The sequence below is a fragment of the Sprattus sprattus genome (genome assembly GCF_963457725.1).
Source record: "Sprattus sprattus genome assembly, chromosome: 8".
NCBI classification, from domain to species: domain Eukaryota; kingdom Metazoa; phylum Chordata; class Actinopteri; order Clupeiformes; family Clupeidae; genus Sprattus; species Sprattus sprattus.
The window spans coordinates 21576046-21602733 of NC_137927.1; the positions used below are offsets into that span (position 1 = coordinate 21576046).

The window sequence follows — 26688 nt, forward strand, 5'->3', positions numbered from 1 at the left end:
TTCAAATACACATAAGCATTTCTTTTTAAAAACGCGACGCTAGGAAATGCATTGATTCCTATGGTACGGCGCGCTTTGCGTGAAAGCAGGGCCTAAAGGTTCTTCAACTAAGTACTGAGTAAAGGGTCCAAATACTTATGTCAGTGTGATATTTTTAGTTTTTCCTTTATAATGACAAGATTTTGAAAATTTCCAAAATCCTGTTTTCACTTTGTCATTATGGCTTAGAGGGGGAAATACATTTTTGGAGGTTGCAAAATAAAAAATGTGAAAAAGTGAAGGGGTCTGAATACTTTCTGAATGCACTGTAAAGGCAGGGAGCCAACTATGTGGTGCTTGATGCTGAACTCCATCTTTGAATGAATTGCTATTGCTTACACCTAACTTTACAGTCGAAGATTCCACAAGACTCATCTTGACTAGCTTTGAATACTTAGTCGTAAGTAGAGAACTGGCACAATTGTAACCCTTTTTGACAGGTCTCCATTCTGACTCAGTTTACACAAAGACAATACAAAGTCTATGAAATTTCTGTGAAAAAGAAATGTAGAACTACTATCTGAAAGTCACGAAAAGATACACAATAAGCTGCTTAGAACTTTGTCAAAGTATCCCATGTTACATATGTGACACGGGTATAAAACAGTACTAGATAGTTGTAACAGTGCGCATCATTGTATTAGTAACAGACATACGGTAGATGTAGGTCGTACTTATTTAGCCCATAAACAACCTTTCTCCAGAATCATGACCTATTCCTTTAAGGTCACTTTCATCTTCAAGGTTAAATCAAACAGTATTTTGTGCTTTTAACATTTCCATAGCGATGCTTTAATTTGAGCATGGGGGAGGGGGGTGCAACTTTGTTGTCAGAACCTAGACATTGCAACGCCATTACAAAAGTACACAATGTGTAAATGTTTTTACACCCTCAGACTGTTACTTTTACCTTCTTTGGGAGGGTCAAACCCCCCAGAACAAAATGCTGATTAGCTCCACAAGACTCTATGCCTGACTCCACAAGTCTCAACCTTTTAGTACCAAAGTCCAGCAGTACAGTCTTAAAGGTGCAATCCTCGACTTGATATTTGAGCGGTTGTTGATATCAATTACACCCCATGCAATTCAGTGCTCCTGAAGCAAGGTGTTGATTGGCTAAAATAGTCTATATCTTGGTCCAAGACACTTTATTTGTTTCCTATTTACAAAGCTGTTAATTTTTTTAAAAGCACACACACTGATGGACAGTTAACGAAACGTGAGGAGAATTTACCTGAATTTGACGAAAAGTATAATGGGTAATAATCACTGACTGCACCTTTAAGACTGATGACACTACAGACAGACAGTTTTTTGCTTGTTGCAGGCTTTGATTGAACAACTTTGAGGTTGACCCTTGGTGGATGACCCTTCGGAATACAAACTTGATATATGGACCATATAAACCTAAAGCGACATACATACAGGTGACTTCATGATGGCATATGATGACATAGTTGTGTTTGGGATGTTTTGCAAGACCAAGCAAACAAACTACTTTGTACTGTTTTCAGATTTTTTTCTGTGCTTAAAAATCCCACAGTACATTCTACAGACAGAAAAGGAGATTTTGTACAGAAATAAGCATAGAATTCCTCAGCTGCAACAGGTGTGAAAGTTGTTGCTAAATTCCATTTTCAGAGGCAAATATACAAAGAAACAACACCAACTGCCAACAGCTAACCTATGACACTACATTTCACAAATAGAGCTAATTCATTCCAAACAGGATATGTAAGAAATGGTTTCTTTTTTTGAAAAATCTGAAAAAGTGCAATAAGAGTATGACCATCTACAACTCAACAGGCTTCCCCACATGTTATTTTTTTTCCTTTTTGACCTACCCCACCACCCCACCCCGCCCCCTGCTGGACATTAATATATGTTCCTTGAACCTCACCTTGTTACAATCACCTTGACATTCAATAAGTTGTACATGAGACATGAAAAAGTAGAACAAAATAATGATTGTGATGACATTTCTTCTTTGGGTAACAGGTTATGTAAAAACCACTGTCCCAAGGGAACATAATGTTTTCTCCCATTCACACAGAATTGTTTTAATACAAGAACACAGTCTTTTCTTCATATAAAATGGCATGTTTAAAAAAGCTAAATTAGGACTCTTGTTTAAAAGACCGATATTATTCACACTTTTGTTCTTTTCTGTGTACTCCAAAAGTGCACTGATGCAGACTAAAAGAACTTCATTTTGATAATGTAAGTGGGGAGAATCTCAGACAGTGCACAATATTTTCAGTTGTTGAGAAAATTAAATCTCTACATTTCTACTCTCCAACTACACTTCCATGGAGCGGGCAGAAGGTAGGATTGATTGGTAGACTGGCTGCCTCAACAAGTTCTGAGTTAACAGCTTTCATGTTTGCCTTACTGTCAGTTAGTCTACAGGAAGAAATGGTTCCTATAGGTTTTTGCAATCACTACACCTTTAGGAATAGAGTCTGTGTGGTTGACACATTAGACAGCATTGTGGGAATTCAGAACTAAAATCGTCAGGAGTCACAGTATTATGTAGTACCTCATTATGAAAGAACATCATATGTCCTATGACAACTTGATACAAAAAAAAAAAAAAAAACGTTTTAAGTATAAGAAAAATAATAAGGCAATCTTTGAAAAGGGTCACACAGAAAAGGTATACGATGCATCATGGTGGGAGGGGTGCGGGAACACACATTGAAAAAACACAGCACACCCCAAGTGGAGCCAACTGGAGTGTGAATACATACACAATGATGAAAGGAAGAGTAACAGCAAAAATGAGGCGGTTTAACTTATATACAAATCTATAGGAATATGTATATAACAATACACAACATTTCAGAAAATAACTAAGACATGGCACAATATATAACATACCAAAAAAACAAAGACATGAATCAAATGCTGCATACAAAATGAATTAAAACATGTTTATGTGACATGAACATGGAGAATATGAGCAATATACATACGAAATTGCATGGAAAAACACTTGATCACTTGAATGTTCAAAGCACCAACGTGAAAAATGAAATGCTGTCCTTTTCCTTTTTCTTCTAGGATGAGAAAATTGTCTTTAACAGCTGTCTCCATGGCAACCAAATTGAAGAAAAATACTTCTTGCTGAGGATAAGAAAAAAGTACTGAAATCTTCTAGCTTGAACTGATATTATTGTCCTCTGAGAATGTTGGCAACTTCCCCTTTAGTAAAAACAAAAAACCAAGCAAAACCAAAAATCAAACTGTTGATAACATGGCCATCTCCTTCCTGAGACTAAGCAAGGTTAGCCAGAACGTTTAGTTTTTTTGTGTGTTTATATTCTCGTGTTCATTTGAGAGGTCATCCTATTTATTAGTCTGGTGGTTTATGAGACTTCACTGGAGTTGCAAAAGGGTTGTGCTCAGGTGGTAGTGATGGCATTTAGGTCTTTCATCAGCCCCTCCAGATGGGCCATCTCCTCTGTCAGCACATCTGTCTTGTAGCTCTGCAGAACAATAAAGGGGGAGGGGGGAGGGGGTTACTGTAAAGAGGGGTAAAGTGGAGTCAGCCTAAGCCAAGGGGTGGATGCAGGGGGTTGGTATTGAGGATGCAGTTTAATGAGGTGAAGAGAGGTGGGACTGGGTGGGTCGTGGAGCACACAGGGAACAACTGGGAATGTCAATGGCACTGAGGAGCAAAGGCACAGGGAACAACTGGGAATGTCAATGGCACTGAGGAGCAAAAGCACAGGGAAGCAGCCAATAAAGGTTTTGGAACAGATGCAGGGGAAGGTATTGTTGATGGCATTACAATTTGCAACAGTTTTGGAAAATGAATGTAGTAACGTAATGGAAACGTGCAGCCAATGATAGCAAGGAGGAATAAAGGAATTGAATGCAGAAATTGAAAAAAAAAGATTGAATGGAATAGATATGAAATTAATATATCACTGAAAACAAACCAGCATCCTTTGAGTCTGAAATGCTCTTTGCTTATGGTATGGTTTGAATAGTGGAAAGCAGGGTGAAGTACTCACATGATCTCCATCCTCCAACATCATGCTGCTCTCCGGCACATCTGGGGCACTGGGCACTGTAACAGCCATGGGGGTTCGTGTTCTACCTAGCGTGCCAATGGAAGCTGTCTTGACCGAATGAGGCCCTGCTAACAGCAATGTCAACACAGCAAGGTCACATTAGTTAGATCATTTCAACTCTGTCAGATAATCAATGAGAATAACATCCAAATAAGGTAGGAGGACATCACATCACCTGTTTGAGCAAGTAGAGGGGTGCTGGGCAAGGCTGGCGACTCAAAGCTGGTGTTGTGCGGAGCGACGGCAGGCACAGCAAAACTCTTGAGTGGGTGTGTTGGTCGCACATGGGCAGTGGGTGGGTATGTGCTTGGCTCATCCTCAGCAGCTGAGCTGTGGTAGCTGACGTCCGTCTCAGAGGGCTCCACTGAGTAGGCAGGTTGTGCAGCGGCAGCAGGGAGCAGCTCCGTACTGGCGATGCTGCGGCTCACTGACTCTGCAAAGTTGTAGGAAATCACTCATAAGCCACTGGGTCACCTTGTGCTCTTTTTATCTCTAGTGTCAACAAACAGAGCTCCATCATGCCTTCACACAACTAAACATACTGTACAGCAATCCAGGTACTGAAGAACAGTTCTTGCAATGCCGAATTATTGCAACGATACAAACGGTACATCATTGCCAAGTGTGGTGTCAAGGTGTGACCATGTAAAGGTGAAATCGCTAATCTCATATAATGGCACGCAGTTTAACAGACCCACTTAACCTAGAATGGATCCGTACAACCCCTGATCAACAAATCAATCAATTCCATGTCATGGGTTGCTGCAGGGACCTTTCTCTGTGGCCTTCACAAAGCAAAATCGGGCACCTATTTCCCGTTGATGGTGATTTAAAAAAAAAGAGTGAATGTTGACTGTTGACTTTAAAAAAAAAAAAAAAAAAAAAATATGAAGTGCCACCAGGCAGCAATGTGTTGCGGTCTTCACTGCATTTGTGATCAGCTCCTAGCTAACCCAAACACTTTCAGTACATTTGAGGAGTGACACTTAGCTACACTCCTAGCTCAACTGGAACTCAATAGAATAGAGTCCAGATCACAGTGAATGTGGGAATGAATACTGGAAGAGCCAGCAGGATGTCCTCTTGCCTCCATGTTGCAGAGCAAAAGATAGCGTGAAAAACACTTGAATTTACTTTAGCAGTACACTGGTTTGTAAGCCTTCTTATTTTCACACAAATTCCAGGTTGTGTTGCCATGTGGTTATAACAAGGCCTATTTTGGAACCCAATCAACATTAAGGTTGCCAGGGTTATAACAGGAGCATTAAGCAACAGAAAAAAATGACATGAGAAAAATAAGTTTTGTTAGAGTTGTTGGTAACTACCGAAAAGGCATGCAAAAACCTTGCAATTACCACCAACAGCCCAGTTGGCACCGATAGAAGCTTTCCAACACACTAACTGGTGTCTTTTGGCAGTATAGCTGGCAATGTCATTCTGAAAGCTTTTCTTCAATTTTTGCAGGGTGTTCCAGCCCAGAACACAGAACTACATAGTGCATATCCTGATGGCTAGTGGGAAAGACACACACAATGTACAATTTACAAAGTCCTTGACCATATGCTATCAAAACAAATTTGGCAAAACTAGTTGCCTATAAAACCATACCTAAAAAAGTGTTTATTTAATTCACACATAAACACACACAAAACACCTTACATATTAAAAAAAAAAAATGACTGATATATTAATATACTTTTTGTTACAATTATTGGCAGACAGTTCAAATATTACAAATATACAAACTTGTTTAAATCTGCCTTCACAAATATTATTGGCATATTATCTGATTTGTAGGATGACTGATTTGTATAGGCCAAACATCCAACATTTGTTTAGATCAGTGGTTCTTAACCTGGGTTCGATCGAACCCCAGGGGTTCGTTGAGACACTCTCAGGGGTTCGGAAGGGGTCAAGACACACGCAGTATAGCCCGGTTCACACTAGCAATGATGGGCCGTTTTTATACATACCTACGTTTTGAAGAAATCATATTTTATTTTTCAAATTACGAAGGGTTCGGCGAATGCACTGATGAAGCTTGCAGGGTTCAGTACCTCCAAAAAGGTTCAGAACCACTGGTTTAGATACTCCGATATCCTTGAAGGCCACCAAGTCTTAGAAATGTGTCATTTTTAGAGCATAATTAAAGATCACAAGCATTTAAGCTTAGTATAACTGAATTAAAGGCCACCAAGTCTTGAAATGTGTCATTTGAAGAGCATAATTAAAGGTCCCAACCATTTTATCTTTAGTATAACTGTGACATGGAGAACAAGCTATCTATTGAAAAAGGGGTGGTAGTGACATCAAAAGCTTAACCATAGCAACTGGAGAGGCACACATCCTCAAACTTTCCCACCATCAGGCTACAAAGCACGTGCGGGGCAAAATAAAATCACAAATCAGGCTCACTGCTTTATCTCAGGTGTTCCAACGGTCCCTCTGTTCAAGCTACACTCGGGTCTACTCTACTCTACTCTACTCTACTGTGCAAATGTAAGTAGGCCCTGTATTTTATTTACCGTTTGTTTCAAGCAAGTTTATTTTTATAGCCAGCAAACACAAAAGCTTACCCTATTACTGATCATTCTTGATACTTTGGACAGTAATGCTCTTATTACTTATTATTCATGTAATATAATCGCATAGTAGGCCTAATAATAAAACGATCAAATATTACCGCATAGTAGGCCTAAAAATAAAATGATTAGGTATTTTCGCATAGAAGGCCTCCTGATAAATGGCGTACATTCATTCTCCACAAATACCTTACAGCAAATTATCAACACATTGATAAATTATATTCAAAATATATACTTCTGTTCTTTAAGACAAGGACCCAAGAATCTGCATTATGTATGTAACTTATATACAGCACACACACACACAAACACACGGACGCACACAGACACACACACACACACAAACACACAGACACACACACACACACACACACACACACAAACACACGGACGCACAGACGCACAGACGCACAGACGCACAGACGCACAGACGCACAGACGCACAGACGCACAGACGCACAGACACACAGACACACAGACACACAGACACACAGACACACAGACACACACACACACACACACACACACACGGACACACACACGGACACACACACGGACACACACACGGACACACACACACACACACACACACACACGGACGCACACACACATGAAAGCACACACACACACACACTCTCTCTCTCTTACTCTAAAGGGAATGGGCGCGTACTGGGCAGTATGCACATTAGTCTATTTGTTATTGTTGGGGGAACACTGGTTTAGTGGTATAGTTGATGGGTTGAGCTGAAAGAGCTAGCAGGAAGCATGACCTTCAGCGCGCTGCTGACCCGTCTCACCTGTGGAATGGGCTCCGTCTAGATGGGAGATGGGGGAGGTGATGGACCGAGGGCTGTGTTGGTGGTGCAGGTGGCCATGAGAGGGTGAGGCCAGGCTACCCAGGTGATAATGGTGATAATGGTTATCAAGGGAATGGATGGGGTGAGCACTGATCACAGCTGCAGACAGACAGACAACACAAAACAACACAGACAAGCTATGATTACATCACACTCATACACACAACAGACATACTTTTTTACCTTATGAGATATTTGCAGGACCTTTATCTGAAAAATTATATATCAGTGTATAATAAAGGAACCATCAGTGCCAACATGCCAGAGCAAATGTTGTGTGTTTACCATTAGTGATTTTCACTTTGACCAACCAAATAGATTGTCAGTGAAGACAAGAGGGTAGCGGCACGTAGCACAGTAACAGCACAAATCAGACATGAGAATAAAAGCAGTGCCCAGGAAATTGCCCTATTACTTACTGACTGATTTCTGTCACGTAAAGTGAACAAACTACTTGAGAATGGGAATTAGAAGCACAAAACACGTTGCCAATGGCAGTGGTCATACATTATTTGCAGCTGTCAATATAAAGAAATGTCAAACTCCCCAACGTTGTAGTGGCCAATTCAAATCAATGGAACTTTTTGCAACATTCTGAGGAGCTATTTACTAAATATCCAAAACTAACAAGTGGCACTAGAAACTTTGTGAACCCCTTTAGATGAAGACCGGATAACATTTCAGGTCAAAGTTAGAGATGAAGCTGCCTCAGGACCAGGACAGCATGCCATCATTAGCTGACTGTGAGAAATCTTAGAGAAAGGCATGAGTAAGTTATTTTGATTCATTACCAGTACTGATTTAACTGGAAAAGCTATATGCTTCGATGGCCTAACAGGATTTGTAAACATGATTGTAAACCAGCGTTGCAGAGCGCTCTTGATTTAAGTCCAAACAACGAGGACTAAACTAGAAATGTCAAAGGAAGCAAAGGTCATGCTTCTAAAGTTTCAGGTCTGAGCTAACATCCCACAACTGTGACTTTCTATCTTGAATCTTTTTTGTAAATTGTAATAAAATGATATCTTTCAATGTATTTTGAAAGTTCTTAAACATGTTTGAAACTACACATCTTTCAGAACTCACTTTCTCTGTAAAGAATTTAAACAAATTAATGGTCTGCTCCTTCCAGGTTTATGAACTGAGTCAACTTTCAGGACCAGGAACAATACAAATGTAAAATGTTGAAAATTGATAGCTGCCAGTATAGTCAACAACAGTTTATAGTCAATAAAAGGTAAGGGATCCCCATTTAAAGCAGCAGTAGGGAGCTTTGGTCTAAAATTAGTGAGCGGACCTACTTAAAAGGGCACAAAAGCTTGCTACTATGCTAAGTGGTGTCTTTTGGAGAAAAAGTTGCAAATGTTGTGCTGTGGTAGCTTTTCTAACATCTTAACAAAGTGTGCCATACCAGACTACAGAACTATGTAAATGGATAGCCTGGACTGCTAGTGCGAATGACCAGTGTCTGTTTGTAAGTCACTTACGCTGAGGAGGCTGAGTGTCAAAGGGCATCATCATTTTAGGCCTCATTCCCCGACGGCCTGCCAATGTAGACATGTTGTCCTCTGACTCATTGCCTGTGAAGCACAAAACAACCAACAAACAAGGTATTATAACTCTAAGATAACTAGAGTTAGAACAACAGTACTTCACATAGCCTTACCCTAAAATAAAAAGAAAAAAGTTGATCTGATTGGAAGTGGAAAGATCAGATTCCATGTGATTTGGGCTGTTCATAGAGTTTTAAAAGTCAAATATGTGCAAAAAAACATCAGATTTGGGCTTTTAGCTGCCGTCTGCCAAACAGGTCTAAATGTGCTTTTAAGGTAGACTAGCAATGTCCTGTTGAACTATGCTAGCAACGTCCAAGATGAACTTCCAAACGGCATTGAGAGTTCATGCATATTTGCTGTATTTCTTATTACTTATATCAGGAATTAAATTGATACTCACCTAAAAACCTGATCATATAAGGTTATAAATATTGTACCACATTCATTTAAGATTATTTAAAAAATGTTGTATTGGGTAAAGTATATTGGTGCGATTACACTATGCATATTTGTACTCCAAAATGTGCCCTATATAGTACATGTAAGGTCAGTTTCTTCATGAATGCATAATATGTTCTTTATCCACATGCACAGCATCTTCTTGTAGCCTATGCCAGGGGTTTTAGGATCTCAAGTTGATTTTCCAATGATTATTTTAATATCTTCTATTCTTTCTATCTTTCTTTACACAACAAAACCACTTTATACAAAAGGATGTACACTGTCCAAAAAATAATTGCCAATGAATGCTGTGAAGGCACTTATTTATAAAACTAGAGAGGAGAGAAAAGGGAGAATAAAGCTGCTGCATAACTAACCAACTGCCCATGCCACAGCTGTTGGTAAGAGACCATATGAACTTACCACGGTAGGAATTGCGTCTCTGAAGTGCTGGATTGTCCAAGGTACTGTCAACAGGTGTGATATCCTGCGACGTACGTGGGATAGGGGTGTCGGTCATGACTGGGTTGGGGTCAGGAGACTTGTCCATAGGTTTCAGCTCTAGCCGCTCATGGTGTATCCATAGATCTGGTGGCTTTAGGTCCTTGGAGTTGCCTTTGTACTTGTGCGAGCCATTGGTGGACTTACATGCCGCTCGTTTCCTATGATGAGTAGGAGACTGGTTAGTGATTTATCGGAGCACGTTTTTTAAATTAACTAGTTCTACTTTCAAAAGAACATGTACGACTTCTGATAGCTCCAGCCGAGCTAGAGTTTTGTAGTGACACAGGAGTAATGACCTAGTGTAGAAAAACAACTGGAAGTTTCAAACAAATATGCCTGAGAGTTTTATTGATACTGCATTTAAGAAACTTTAAAGACAAACGGCATCCTTGTCTTTCCCTCTTCCCTTCAGTCTGCTCCTCAAACAAACTAAACCAAATATCTCTAATAGTCTATTGCTCAATATCATCTGATGTGAGCTTTCATTTCAAAGATGTTTAAATTGTACTCTTAAGTCTGCAAACAACCTTCACCATGCACATTATATGTGTGGAAGATCTAGTTATAAAAATCTACAAATATTCTCTGTAGACCGGATTAATCTCTTTAGATCACAGAATAAAACCACACCTCAGTTTTCTACTGTTAAGAGGATTATTAAGAGATCTGAGGCATGTAGGGTTACACTGACTCTGCTGCTGACAGGAAACAATTACATTTATTTGAGAGTGGAAACAGCTGGGTCTTTGAAGATTTCGGAATATTTTCTATTCTATTTCTGGCCTTTTCACAGTCAAGTGGGCAATTTCAGTTTAAAATGTAGGAAACTCAAGGAAGATTGGAACATTTATTTGTCTGGCTACGTTGGATTTGAATGCAAAATCAACATTATGACGCAAGTTACTTGCGTCATAATGTTAATATCAGAGTTGCCAGTAATGTCTTAAAGGAAAAGAGCTAGGCAATAATGACGTATGTTTAACAATGGATGCTATGAATGGATCAAATCTAATTGTTGTTTCAGTACGGCATGCAACCTCAATGTAGGAGATGCTGCAGAGATATTACAACCACGGAGGTAAACTGAGCCCAAGGTGCACCTACTTCTTCTGCTGAGAGGTGGAACGTCGAGTGCACAGAAATGCCCCAACCACCACCACTATGATGGTAAAGGCCCCCACGGAGATTATGATGATGATAACCAGGATATGGTTATCATTAGCACTAGTCTTTCCTGACAAATCACAAAAAAAGTAGCATGTTGATAATGAACTAATGCACACCATTGCAAAAAACAGGGAGCGACATGATGATGATGAGCATATGTTAAAGAAGTTTGTGTATGCTGTGGTGTGGTGATTACCAATAACATTTCCTTCTGGAATTGGGAGTCGGCCACCTGGTTTGATCGGGAGGCCAGAAGCTAAAAGGGAGTGTAAGAAGGATAATCCAGTTAAGATGATGATAGTTACTGAATGTTATGATAAATAATCATAACATATATATATTACATATTTTCTAGTTCATCAAGGTAAAACATTGCACATTAAGAATGGTATGGTGCACCACCCAAATATAAAGCTGCAAATAAGCTTCAATGGTACATGGTAACAGATATGACCCTGGAGATTCAGCCCATAAAATATGTTCTGGTTCTTGAAGCACCCGTCTTAACTGCTCAAAGACAGACAGCTTCAAAACCCTCCAAAGATGAAAATGGTTTAAAGATGAACAAAGAAAAGAAGAACAATTACCTTGGTCATTAGCCATTTTGTCTGAGGATTCAGCTAGTAGGGAAATAAGAGAGAAGCAGTGGCAGGCGTCAGTCAGAATGGTTAGTGTCAGTTAGGAAAATTTCAAAATCAACTCAACTCAATGTCCTTTGCCAGGGTTTGTTTCCCACCATCCTCAACAGTAAAATGTCCAGTTCAAAATAATAATGAACAAAATAATACTTAAACATTTTGTTTACAAGATAATAGATTTACGTTAAAGACCTTGTACACCCTTCATCAAAATAAACTGTTGTGTGCAATTTGCAGACTATTAACCGCGGTTTCTAGTAACATTTCTGCAGCCCCGCATTTAATACTCGGGTTCTGTCTATACATGGGAATGCATCCTTTCACCTGGAGGTTAGTAGCACGCATAGCAACTCTGCCAGGTGGAAAAGGTCTCTCTCTTTCACATACGAATGCCATTAGGGTTTCCATCTTTTTCTATTATAATGTTTGAGGAGAGTGTAACATCAGCTTGATAACTAGCTATGATGTCATGCAAATGGAACTCTGCCATTTCTACAGTAGATGAACACTTGTTCTTGTATGTTTTGTAACAACTCATCCACAAACCCAAAAATTACTTTACAGTTGCCTGGTTGTTTTTAATCAATAAGCCACAAAGTCAATTCAACAAAATGTAATACCTTGCACTATTTTAATATAATAGAATAATATAGTAATATAACAATATGCAATTATTTAATTATTATTAATTTAGTTGATTATTGATGGTTAAAAAGACATTTCAGTAATGACAACGCCATTACATTAGTCATACACAAGGTGTGGCTATTAAATAATGAGACTAATGCTGTAATTGAATTGTAATAAAGCGAACTTGCTACACTCAAATAACTATTAAATAAAGAGACTGACGAGTAAACAAGTCACACCTCAGAAGAGTAATATGTTAATAGGAACATGGTTGCTCTTTAGATTGATATTTAATGATAAGATTTTAAATGTAGTAATGAAATGGTGGGATAAAGTATTTGATCCGGTCATTTCCAAGGAAGAAATTCATTTTTATCCAATATATAAGGTTATGGTCGGGGACATAATGAATAGATTATGTAGTCAAGACAAAAAAATATATTTATGCTTGAACATTTGATTTCATAAAAGCATTTGCAGCCATTACAAACTTAGAAGTATTACAGTTTGAGTGCTTTTTCACTTCACAATACAGCAGCTTGAGCAGAGAGCACAGGATGTTCAGTGGAGCGATACTTATAGCAACAGCAGGGAACAAAACATGGTTTGGATTGTGTGAAGGGGTAAACCAGTCTAATCTTACCTGTATCACAACAACCTCAGAATGCCCCAGGCTCCTTTTATCTCTTTAAAGCTAGGTCAACTTAATATCAGATCTCAAGTCAACAAACCTTTTTTTTTAGTAAATTACATTATAATATCCCACATTGTATATATAGTTTCTTACCCAGATGTGGTTAGCAGAAGGAAGCAGTGCCACTGTTCTTAACAAGTTTCAGTTTTATGAATATGTGCCGAACTGGCAAGAAAGGAGGAGGAGTATCTGCTTTATTTAAAGATGCATTCCAGTTTAAAGACATTACACTTTTATGCAATTTTCTTTTCTTTTTTTTTCATTTTTATATTGAGGGTGCTCATTTACAGATCATTAACAGACATCCAAGATACCCTGCCAATTTTATTGATGACATTGCTGAACTACGGTCAATTATTTCCATTGATTACAACATAACAGGAGATTTCAGCATCAGCATGGACGATGGTGGCAAAGAATCGCTAGCACCACTAGACACTTTAGGTCTATGCTACACTTTAGTCCTGGTTATTTTTAAAGATCTTGAAAATTCTTCCGTTGTGGTTAAGGACTTGGCACTTTCTGATCATTTCTGTGTGTTTTTTTTTAACTTAACATTACTCCGGACGCTCTGTTTCTGTTAAGAAAGGGACATAAATGAGAGTACCAGTGCTCAGTTTATGGAGACCACAGCTATGTCACACACAACAATCAAACTATGCCATCTCCAAGACCACCTAGAAATAGTTTGACTACCATGTCACAATTGAATAAAATTGAGCATAATTGAAATTATGTCTTGATACACTGCCATTTGACTTTTAAAACAATTTTTAACTCTGTAAGAGCCGATTTGCAGCAAATAGCTCACTCCCATCGGTCAGTAAAAACAGCTGCCATTACGCTGCTCTTAAAAGAGAAAACTCTTGATGCCTGTGTAGTAACTACAGACCTGTCTGTTTTACAGCTCAAATCAATTATAGGCCTGTCTCTTTTACAGCTCAAATCAACTAGACATGTCTCTTTTACAGCTCAAATCAACTTGAGACCTGTATAGGGCCTGAATCTACGATTTAAAGAAAATAAACCAAACTAAACTGGGTGAAGCAGCATTATGCTGTTTATAGATAAAAAACAAACTACCAGAACTTTAAACACTTTCTACTTTCTTTTTATTTTTATAAAATGTTAATTATATAAAATTAAATTGCATTATAGAAATTATAGTATATATTTCTATTTTACCTTTGCTTTTATTTATGTAAAGCACAATAAATTGATGTTTTATCCACCTGTATAGTTGTGCACTGGGACCTCCCACTTCTCCTCTATCCTCGCTAAAACTAGTTTGCACGACTCTGTGAAGGATATGTTGCACATCTTTGAAAGATATCTTCAGTTACTTTGAATAGCCTTCATTTCTTGTGGCACATTTCAAATGAAAGCTCTTTTTTCTTTCCCATTGTAGATCAAAATCAATTTGTACAAGTTCTGATTCTCCAGACACTCATGTAGCCCAAAGGCCTCTTTACTGCTTCCTTACATACCACACCAGTTTCCAGCCGCAGGAAAGAAATCGCAAAATGTTTCTTTAATGATGTGATGAATTAACCTCTTAAACTAGTGCTGCCAATTAACTAATTAACCACACAATTAGCTGGGATTAATCACGATGAATTGCTTTTTTTCTTCATAAGACTGAACCTTGTAATAATGGATATTTAAATGTAAAATCAGATAATTGATGTAGTGTCAACACAAAGGAGGTATCTTTAGGGTTTAAAAGATGCTATTAAACAATAGTATTTTAAATTAAACACAGATTTCTCTTCTGTGAACTACCAATTTCCCCAAAAAACATGAAGACCATCAAAATTGACCATCATCTTGAGTCATATTTATTATATGCGTAGTATGTAGTGTGAAGGGACTTTTGTTTTGAAATGGGGATGCTTTGAGATGAGGATGCAGAGAAGCAAAGAGCAAAGAGAGTTTTGGGCAGGGAGACACTTTGGAGGGAGCTAGTGACCAGATCAGCCAGTCGGCAGTTAGGATGCAGTGTGCATGTAGTGTGCTTGCTGGGTTAGTTGTAAGTTGAAGTGCTCAATAAACCTGCAAGCTTGTAAATTAAACTAAACTCTGTGTCAGATGTGCATTGTATGCCCCCAGATATTTTAACCATTACATTTGCACTAAACAGAAATAACAAAAAAAACTATTTCGACTAAATTGTTAATTTCGTTAACTTAAATAAACTGGTTCATTTTGACAGCACTATTTTAAACACAATAATGTAGGATGAATCAACATAATGTCACTGAAACACAGGAGTGTTAGTGTAAAATGTGCCTTATTATCTATGCGGAAAATGTGCCTTTTATCTATACAGATGTTTCATTCAACATCTGCCGTTTCCAGCTGTTATAGTCATTTACAACAATAAAAATGTCTGCACTATATTTCGATCAATGTCTACACTATATTTCACTATACTCATGTTATACAGATCGCAAAGTCCCTAGAGAAAAGAAGTAGGTTTTTTTCCCTGAACCAGATGGAGAAGCAGCCAGTCCCCACGATACAGGAGAGACAATTATTTAGTATGATGACAAAACACTCAGATCTTCTCACAAAAGGACATACCTTTGGGTGTACGGAATTGTACAGCCTCCGACATTGGGCCCATGCCCTTGGAGTTGCGAGCCTGAATCTTGAAGAAGTATATCGTATCCAGTGTGAGGTCTTGGATCTGATGCGTTAGTCTGTTGCCCACAACAGGCTCAATGACCCAGTCGTGCACCTCTGCATTGACATCTGTGCTGTAGTAGATGATGTACCCTAGAGAGGACCCAGACAATCAGTGTTAATCATGCTTAAGGCTCCCATGACTAAGTACACCTCAAACACTTTAAATGTATACGAGGAGTGATGGAGGTCTTACAGATGCTGAAAAAAAAAATGTGAGTGAGGAAACAGATCCCTTTTACCCAGTCTGTCAGAACTTTACGTAGGTGAAAACTATTGTAAAGCAACAGTTTTGGTAAAGCACTTAAGCACAGGGTGTCTGGAAATCTTTGAAATACCTTTAAAGCATTGTGCTGTTACTCTATTTAGGATAGGATTATGGCATACCAGTGATTTTTCCATTGGCTTCCGAAGGAGGCTGCCAGTTTACTATGATGGTCCTTGGCCGGCCCTCCTTGCTGACGACAGTCACATCTTTAGGTGAAGAGCTGGGAACTGTAAATGACATTCTATGGTTAGGTCCATTTTCATCAAGTCTTTAATATTCGTAATTGATTTGTAAACCAATCGGTCTGTAAATTGTTGCATTGATATTGTGGGTTCAAACACATGCTAAAAATAAATAGATGCTTTTCCACCATCAGGCCAAATGCAAATTCATGGCAATACTGCAAACACGTGATCATGCAAATCACCCTGGTAGCCATCTGGCACAACTTACTGGTTTCAAATGTTGTGCCATGGGCAGTCATACTCCAGGTACTGCTCCTCCGGCCTTTGGTAACCATGACGGAGAACTCATATAGTGTGTTGGGCTTCAGTCCAGAAACCATATGAGTCAAGGTTGTAGTGTTGGCCATCTACAAAGAACACCCAAATACACACACACACACACACACACACACACACACACACACACACACACACACACACACACACACACACACACACACACACACACACACACACACACACACACACACACACACACACACACACACACACACACACACACACACAGTGTCCTTTAATTTGCCAAAATGTCATGGAAAGATGGTCATTCACAAATAAATCTTAAAATCTGGATATGCTGGATGCCATTTCTTTTCAAAGACCATTTTTGGACAGCTTGTTTTAAAAGCCAGTTCTGACCGATAAACCTTCTTTCTCTAGGCTTGTAGCTAAAACAACCTTAAACTGCCACCCAAAGTGCCGTACCTTAAACTTGGTGTTGGCTGGTATGTTGGTCTTCCAGCGCACTGTATAAAAACGGGCGTCGGTGATCTTCTGGTTCTTGGGCAGTGAGTTGTCGGCCCAGGTCACCTTGATGGTGTCATGGCTGAGCACGGAGGCCTGCACTCCCACTGGGGGCAGCATGGGGGTAGGGTCTGGGACTGGAGTGTATGGAGCATGGAACAATTCAAACATATCAACATCAGGGTCTATGGGGTCTGCAAGCAGTTAGCAGCACAAGGTGCAGTGGCAACAAAACAAAAAGGCATGGTCGACGGGGACGACAAATGAAATAACGGAGTTGGGAGGAATGAGGGAAGGGATGAGGTGAGAAAAGGGAAGGTAGGATTGGGATAGAGAGAGAGAGAGAGAGAATATTTCATTAGTACAGAATAGATTTAAACAGTCAAGGCAGATCTAGGGATCCCACAGCTACTGTTCAATAGGCTGAAAGGACTATTTCAGTTATAACTACAAGATCATTTATTAAAATACTACCATCTACAAAAGGTTTTATACTACTGTTCTATTATCTAGGGAGTAGAATATAAGGAATGTAATTAATAAGGAAATCTAACTGTAAAGCATGCCAGAAAAAACAAGAAAAACTTTCAGATTTGCAGACTGCAGGAAAATGCAGTCAGCAGCAGCATGAAAAAAAGTGCAATTACAGGGCTAGACATCAAACACATCTCAAGGAAATAACACACCTCATGTTGTGCATTCACACCTCACAACCACAGGAAATGTGAAACATAACTTATTTCTTATTAAGTGTGCATGGAAAAGAATTTTACACATTTAATCAATATTTTTCAGGGTGTGTGGGAACATCTTATCTGGACAACATGACCATGTTTACTCCAACTGCTTAATGTACTTGGTGACAATTAGCTAAATTTAAGGTCAACCTGAAATAAGCAAGGTTAAGCAAATGCAGAAGTCTGTCGATTTGTAAACAAAAATAAATCATTAGACCCTTTTGCCTGGTAAATTGAAGGTCTGCTTGCAGCTTGGGCTATTGGTAAATTAGGACATTTTGCTGGGGATGCCATGTTTAAGTAGAGGGAGGTTTTTTTCGAGCAATGCCAGCTTGGTGGAGGAATTTAGATCTACCAAGATAACACATGACAAGTGTGGAGCAAGGCTAGATGGCAACAACCATAACATCACAACTTCCTTTGAGTAGGAGGGGCAGAAAATTGGAGTTCAGGCACATATGGAAAGAATTGGCAAACGAGGTAATGTATAGGATTTGAAAATACTCGCTGATATAAGTAGAAAAATCTTTGAGTTTCACAGCATCTTGGTGACTGCTATGAGTATTCATGGCGTTTGGATCAAAGACTTGAACAATGTAAGATGTAGACAAAATGAAAGCATTCTGGAGGAATGACAACTTCTTGCCGCCCTTGCACCATCCTTTTGATTTTGCCCTTCCCTGGCTTGATGTTCTATACATAAAAATGTTCAATGCCGAATTCTGTCAAGCATGGTAGAGGAAATGTGATCATGTGGGGTTGCTTGAGTCCTGTTAAGAAGATTCGTACAGAGTGCAAGGAATGATGAACATGAAAGGCTACCACAAATTAATAAATGCCTAGAAATGCTCTACAAGCATGTCACTTGGCGGAAGAGCTGCACAGGACATGGGTTGAAGTTCACCCTGAAAATCTCCTATTGAGAGCTAGAATTTCAAAAGTTTGTTTAATATAAATACTGATTACTTTCACAATTTTATGAAAGAAAAAAAATGTTAAAGCATTTGTTATGATATCAGACCTCTTTAATCTATGATGAAACAAAAACATGGCTTTCTGGGTAACTAGTGTATCATAGTGCCTCATAGATATATTTGTGCCATTGATGTGCTTCCCAGGAATCAGAATCTAGGTTGCCTCAGAACTGTTTGGATTTCTTCTATATGACAGTGGTGTCCCAGTACTGCACACACTTCACAGAATTTAAACCAATAGAAGTTGGCAGACAGACTGACAAGAAAAGAAGGCAGAGAAGACAGCATCAGGAATTTGGAACAGCCCTGCAGCATAAATACAATGAGAGAGACATTAGATGGCTGCCTCAATAGGCAGTCCCACTGTGAGCTGGGGGAAGAGAGAGGAAGCACAGCAGTGGGGGTAGTGGCCAAGCTGGTAGAGTTGACAGAATAAATCCCCCATTCATTTGACTGGTTCTGTTCTTAACCGTTTATCCAAAAATAACCCTTTCCTCTGTTACACTAGGAGAGACAAAAACAGTTTCATGGCCACATTCTACAATTAGAGGTATTCATGCATTAATGCTACCAAGAAGGTTGCAAGGGAGCAAGTGCTTAAAAGGGTGCTTCAATCTCCAGATAGTGACCAACCGTGATATGTAGGTATTTAGTTTCAACTTATTTTCAACTCACATATAACTTATAAAAGATCGAATGGTCTGAGGCAGCAAACCATAAGTTACTGTGAGCTATTATCATTTGTAATTAATGTGATTCTATAGGCCTACTACTGTTTAAAAATGCACAACTATATACAAACCAGAATAACATAAAGGCCCCTAGTTTGAGGGTGAAAACGGATGGCGGAAACTAAAGATGCAAGTGCACTGTTGCACAAAAGAGATGCTTCAAGGAAAAGAAGGAAAGTTGTGGTCAAAGGCAATATGTGGGAAGAGCCAGTAAATAAGTGAAAGGCTTGGTTAAAGCTATCCAATAGCATTTCTAAGCAATCCCTTTAAACTGAGTGAGTCTGATGAGATTATAATGCCAAGAAGATGGCAATATCGCTGCAGGCTTTGGACAGTATTTGCCAGGAATGGTTTCTAAGGAACCGTACTGTCTCTTCTGTTGTTGAATTGATTTCTTTGATTGATGTTGTCAGACATGTTTTAAAAGGCTGATGTCATATATCTTTGAATGGACAGTTATATTGTTAATCAGGGTACGTGTTTTTGAGGTTGTAAAATGAAAGTGTCCGTTTGACTCACATATTCCATGATCAGCTATTTTTGTTGAGGTCAACATTATATAAATGTAATGATTTGGATGAGGCTGGGCTACTGGCGCCTGCATGTGTGTAAATATACTGACAGCTCTTTGGGATATTCCAGAGATAGTACTTTGGGTTGTAAAGAACCTGTCAAATGCAAGAGCAGCAGTGAACATTTGCATTTAGGTTGGCCTAGTTGTTCAAAATTAGGCTCTCTCTCTTTCTAAATTACATTGCAGCCATTCCAAGAAAAAGAGTCCTTTTGTGGTGGTGCAACATTTCCTTTCTGCCGTAGACTCTTTACACTACATTATGAATAGAAATACAATATAGTAATAATTTACAACATAGATGAGATTCATTAATTGCTGACTGGGCATTTAACTGACGTCAGACAAATTAGACTACAAAAACTTTTCCCAGATGCTTGAGTCTTTAAAAGGGGTGTAACCTTTAAACCTTAACTTTTTTTGTTAAAACTAAAATTGAATTTTTTTTTTAAAGCCGGTCAGGATATGTGTTAACTTCCAAGATCAATTATTTGCATTGTGTTTGCTCCTGCTTCCTTGCTAATACAGGAATATATAAACATAATGTGTCACTCTTCCAATAAAGGGAAAGTGATATTTATTTGCCAGATACATTAGAATTGGGCAGTGATGGTGATTGCTGCTTACTATTTTCCTGTCTGTATAATAGTTTGAGTAGTGGTTATTTAGTTCTTGGATGTTTGATTAGTATTAATTTAATTTGTTGATAGTTGACCAGCATTATTGTTGTGTTGTGTATGTAGGTGTAGGTTGCTGATAGTGGATATATTGAGGAGACATTAGACCAAAGGTGAATGACAGTTTTCGATGATGTTGATGAATGATTGATAATGCAGTCCTGAAGTAACAGTTGAACAATCTTTTTTTTTTTTTTTTTTTTTTACAAAAAACTGCACCTTTACATTGCTTAACAAAGATTTCCCATATTCCAACTTTGCATAACAGTGCAAAATGAAAAAAGGCTGGTTCAGGTATAATGTAAGATTACAGCAGACTGAACAGAAAAGACTTTATCATTTCAAATGAGAACTACCTACTGAAGAAACATTGTAAATACAACTTTCCACTACAGTATTATCTGTAATCTATGAATCATTTCCATTTTCAATTCTGTTTTTTCAAAGAGCAGGTCTCAAGAAGAACGTGCTGGTAACCTGTTGTGGCATTTGATTGGAGACACATCACACATCACACAGGTATGACCTATGAGCACATGTCATTGTTATGATGCAGAGTGAACTCTAGGGCTCACTTCATGTATTCATGGCCTTACCTGACTGGGGCCTGGTGGTGGCGCTCTCGTAGACCGGAATGCCTTCCCCAACATTATTGAAAGCCTTCAGAGTGATCACATAATTGGAACTGGGATCTGGTTAGAGATGAAGGAAATCATGTCAGTACATTACTAACTCGGTTATTTTTGGTAGGGCATGTTTTTGTACTGAAACAAAATGAAAGTGTATAGAGCATTGTGGCTGAATTTGGCAGGTGTATTTGATCTAGCCATTTGCATCATATTTAACTGCTTTTACATTGTGCCAGCTTCTAACATGAAATATGAAACCGCTCATCCTATTAAACACCATCAAACATCACACCAGCGAATGTTTGAAGGTATTTCGTTATCCTTCCACCTTTTTCTTTACTTCCAATTTCCTATGCAACACCTTGCAAGATGTTTGTAAACCCCTTTAGAGTGATGTAGTTCAGTTGTACGCAGTGCAATACAATTCTGTAGTCAGTGCGGACGTGGCATTGGCCATGCACATCCAAAAACAGATACAACAATAAAGTAAAATGACCTACTTCTAGTTCTACTGTAATATATTGTGAGGTTGTGGGCAGTAGATAAGCCCTGGGTTGTGACACACATATGCATACACCTTGGACACTCACCTAGGTTCTCAATGCTGTAGTAGCGCTGTTTGTAGTCCACTTTAATAGTCTGGGCATGTGGACTGCCAATGCCATAGCCAATAGTGTAACCCCTGACCACGATGTCCTGGTTCTCTGGGGGAGTCCAGCTCACCACTATGCCGTTGACCAAGGGCCGCACGTGCAAGGAGCTGGGAATGTCTGGAACTCTGGACTCTGGAAGATTCCACAAAGAATTATTTATTTACATGTATTCATTCAGCAGTCCTACAGTTCTACACCTACAGTGCAGCTGACACACGTTTCATCATAGAAAACGAGAGTCTCAAAACAGTGTTTGTTACATTAAATTATTTAATGGTCTGTTCTGAAATGTCTTACCATCAAGGTCACTCTCAAAGGTTTCAGAGGTAACCCAATCTGAGGCTGGACCAGACCCATTCAACGTCATGGCAGTGACTCGTACTGAATACTCCGTTCCACGCTGCAAATCTGCAATGACAAATGATTGTTAGCAGTCATGATATCAATCCTCTGTAAAACCTTTACATTTAACTTGTCAGACGTTATGGAATTAAAAAGTCATTGTTAAACTACACTAATGACAGCAAAGCTCTCTGATCATACATGAGAACATTATTCCATTAATTATTAACATTCATGTCTCCAGTTTAGATTGCATCTGCAAAGCTCATTGCATTGATCCTCAGATCTATGCCTGCAGCTATAGACTCTGCCTTCTTGGCGCATAAAAAAAAATATTTCAATGACTGAACAAACCTTATTCATTAATTTATGACTGAACAAACAACCACAATTTCTGTGCATAATCTCTTACAAACGCAAGCTTCTGATGGTACCATAAAGGAAAGTACAGACATATAGATGTTTACATTTTTATAAACATCCTCTTCTCCGAAGGCAGTAATTGTGTCTTTACAGTCGGCTGACACTGTTAAGCTCACCACCAGATGACAAAGAGCTACTGTAACAATACATATGAATCATCTGAAAGCTTACATGGGAAAACTGCAATGAGTCATATTTGACCCACAAAGTTTAAACTTATTTGATGGAGAACATCGTGCTGCCTGTGATTCCGATACAATGTGTCGAATTTCTCTTGGCTGACATTCTACATTCAAAGTACTTATTTGCGCCTGGTTTTGTTTTATTTGTATAATCTCGCCTTTGATAACCTTATTTTTCAGACTATGAACCAGAAGCAGTTGTAGCTTAAACTGGCCAGTCTTGAGGTTATGTGCTAATACTGGCCAGTACCACTGGAGGGAGCTCCAGAGACTGTTCCGTGACCAGTCAATGTGTTCTGTGTTCATTGTGCAATCTGTTCATCTTACACTAACTGCTGGGGGCCCTGGCACACAGAACATCTATGTTGGTCTGTTGAAACATTTTCAACACTAAATGCTGTGAATGCATTGCACTGTTAAAAGGGGGGGGGGGGAATGTTAGCTAACTAAAGATAACTTTCAATGGTTTCAATGGCAGAGTTCAATGTTCATGACATGACAGCTAGTTATCTCGCTGATGTTACACTCGCCTCATAATTATAATAGGAAACGTTTTAAACCCTCAAGATGCCTGAGCAGCTTTAAACACAAATTCATATTAAGATGAGTTCATATTAATACACGCTAGCAGCTGCCACCTGTGAAGATGGTTCCCTAAGCAAAAGATAGCAAGTAGCTAGGTTAATTGACGTAAGACCTTGCATGTTTTACACTTCTCTTGTGGAGGTTCGAGCTCTGTAGCATCCCGGTAAATAGGCTACAGTTACTAATTTCTTTATCGTTGTGGAAGACTGAAGACTGAAAATGTGTTCTATCCCATGTTATTTTTAAATGGTATTCATATGTGAAAGACAGGGAGCGACCCATTCTACCTGGCAGAGTTACTGTGTGAGTTACTAACTTCCAGGCGGGAAAATGCATTCCCATGTATAGACCCGATCAAGTATTAAGAGCAGGGCTGCAGACATTTTTCAAAATCGATGAAGTCGGAAAATTGCCAAATAACCAATATATGGCATTAATTACCTCTGCGCCAAATCAGTGTATAGAATCAAGAAATATGTATTGCAAATGTTATTTAATTTCAATTCCTGTTTTCAGTTGATGACACCACATAAATGACCGATAACTTACTGTCAAGGAGTTTGTGGAGCTGTGTCCCTGCAACAATTTCTGAAGCCTCGCTCTTCCGGGCACCCTTGCGGTAACGGATTTTATATGCAGTAATCTCCCCATTCTGATCATCTGCTGGGGGCGGATGCCATCGCACCATGATACTCTGGAGGGTAAAACAAAATCGAAGGTCAATGACAGACAACTCATTAGGAATCAAGAAAGGAGTGTATGCACCCAGAGACTGGCTCAGGACTCTCAATGAAACCTGACTATAAATAATAGCTGAGGTAATATATAACAACATGTTACCAGAGGTTAGGAGGTTTCAAGGAACAGTGCTCACATGCCAAAGAAGGAAAGCACAGCCTTTGGCTAACCCATAATATACAAAACAATAACACCTGCTTTCAGTGCTTTAATGTTCTGGCCGTTTCTGAGGTAATTCATTCAATGTAACCCCACATACATACACATATGCAAACAAGTAAACAGGGCAAATGGAATTGGAATAGCTTGCTTATTTGTCATGCTTATTTGAACAATAACGATGGGAAGTTAATACATAGCTGCATAGTTTCACAGAAATATAAACTACATTGTAAATCTGGAAAAAGTGAGTCTACAACAACTTAATAAAAGGCTCTGCCCTGGGGGAGATCTGCCGCTGAAGGCTCAGATCATCCTTATGGTAAAGAAGGGGAGTTGGGTAACCCTTAGGGATTTCTTTCAGTACTAAGCAGTGCTAGGATGTGAGGAACACGTGAATGCCTTTCTTTGCATCTGAGTATACTCCAAACTCCGGCAGCACACTGGCTGCTCTCCGTGGAGGATTGTTCAGCCGTCACAACCTTACCTTTGAGTTCAGAACCTCTACCGTCACATTCTGTGGTGGGGCACTTGGTACTGTAGGCACAGGCGAAAAATGAAAATAGGTCAGTGACAGATCTCTCAATTTCACAACAATTTTCAAGACAATGTTGATTTGTTGTTGTCTGAACTTCATCTCCTATGAACGTCAACTTCTGTTCTTACCAGCAGAAAAGGTTTGGGCCATCACATCATCTGTGGAGACTCCTGGTCCATGCTTGTTGTAAGCCACCACCCGGAAGCTGTACTCTGTAAATTTTTTAAGCCCATTGACGGTGTAGGACAGACCTTTAACTTCGATTTCCTGAAAGAAAAGAGCCGAACAGTATTTATACTTAAGCAATGATGTCCATGGAAAACACTCATTTGGCAGAGGAAGTTAGCCTTCCAAATATTGTGAAAAATAATTAAAATTGTTCTTTCCAAAAATAGATCATCATTTCAAAATGAGCTCAACTCATACACATATTATCGTTGTCCAGTTTCCTAACTTAATCTGCTGGTGATTAAGGGGTAAACAACATTACATATTTGCCAGTCGGGTCTGACCTGCTCTGTGTCTTGGCCCTTTGCGGTGTAGTAAAGCTTGTAGTTCTGGATCTCTCCATTGCCGGTGAGAGGGGTGTCCCAGCTCACAGTGATTGAGGTAGGGGATGTGGCCACAGCCTGAAGATTGGGACCTGGTCCCGGTACCTGAACTGTACATTCAAATAAATATGTTTTATGTATATAGCTCAAAGCACTTTACAGAGTCACTATATAATATATTAGGCTTAATTGATTAAAAGAAATACAAATACATGGAAATAAAAATGCACGGAAATGGAAAAACATGAAATATAACCATCAAGAAAACAAATCTATGTTAATGTGTTGAGATTTGGTTTAAAAGATGACAATAAGTGAGAACTTATTATAGGTGTAGGGAGACAAACAGTACTGCACAACAGCGGCCAGCCAGCCACATTAAGTTTTTCAATGGATATCTGTGACAGCTAGCAAATTGAAACAGGGTAGTTGAAAGATCACTGATGTAAGATAGGGCAAGACCATTTTATGCTTTGCAAGTGGTGGGCTGAATTTAAGATTAATTAATTTAAAATGGCCAGTAAGCGATGAAATGGCAATTTTCCTAGAACAACCTAGTTGGTCTGTTGAAACATTTTCAGAACACTTAATGCTGTAAAAAGACTTACAAGCAAATGGATGTTTAGTTATAATACAAAAATTAAAGTAGAGCTGACTCAGAACTGTCCAACTTATACAATGCGTACCATCACATTTTGCACCACAATGAATCGTTACACCCCTGGGTTTGACAACAAACAACAACAGCATACAACTGTTGCCCAGGTTCACCAGTCACAGCTTTATGGGACAGAAAGCCACTGACTAATATGAAATCTCTGCTCAAAATGGAACTTTTTAGCCATCACACTACATGTTATGTTTGCTGTAAACCAAACACTTAATACCATCAGAAACACACCATCCCCATTGTGAAGTTGTGGTGGCAGGGCAGCATCATGCTGTGGGGATGCTTCTCTAAGCAGAACTCAGAAGGCTTATTAAGGTAGAGGGTGAAATGTGAAGTCTGGAAGACAACTATGGCTTGGGAGAAGATTTGTTCCCCAGCAAGAAAATGACCATAAGC

The 26688-nt window shown here is 39.1% G+C and overlaps 1 protein-coding gene across 5 annotated transcripts in view; it reads right to left on the minus strand.

Moving 5' to 3' along the window:
• Window positions 1-1913: 1913 nt before the first annotated feature.
• neo1a (neogenin 1a) overlaps window positions 1914-26688 on the minus strand; it is a 71282-nt gene continuing 46507 nt past the window's right edge. For 2 of the 5 annotated variants that reach the window (XM_080843059.1, XM_080843057.1), the window contains exons 10-29: window positions 25584-25732; window positions 25200-25338; window positions 25021-25070; window positions 24186-24330; window positions 22402-22512; window positions 22042-22236; window positions 21419-21514; window positions 17094-17269; window positions 16597-16735; window positions 16263-16370; window positions 15774-15968; window positions 11816-11848; window positions 11425-11484; window positions 11166-11295; window positions 9981-10219; window positions 9048-9140; window positions 7501-7659; window positions 4294-4551; window positions 4059-4183; window positions 1914-3527 (exon numbers count right to left, since the gene is read on the minus strand). In XM_080843059.1, the coding sequence (XP_080699185.1) occupies window positions 3444-3527; window positions 4059-4183; window positions 4294-4551; window positions 7501-7659; window positions 9048-9140; window positions 9981-10219; window positions 11166-11295; window positions 11425-11484; window positions 11816-11848; window positions 15774-15968; window positions 16263-16370; window positions 16597-16735; window positions 17094-17269; window positions 21419-21514; window positions 22042-22236; window positions 22402-22512; window positions 24186-24330; window positions 25021-25070; window positions 25200-25338; window positions 25584-25732 (2684 nt within the window). In that variant the 3' untranslated portion in view covers window positions 1914-3443. Of the gene's footprint in view, window positions 3754-4058; window positions 4184-4293; window positions 4552-7500; window positions 7660-9047; window positions 9141-9980; window positions 10220-11165; window positions 11296-11424; window positions 11485-11815; window positions 11849-15773; window positions 15969-16262; window positions 16371-16596; window positions 16736-17093; window positions 17270-21418; window positions 21515-22041; window positions 22237-22401; window positions 22513-24185; window positions 24331-25020; window positions 25071-25199; window positions 25339-25583; window positions 25733-26688 lie in introns of all 5 variants that reach the window. The other 3 variants (XM_080843060.1, XM_080843058.1, XM_080843061.1) reach the window with 3 other exon arrangements.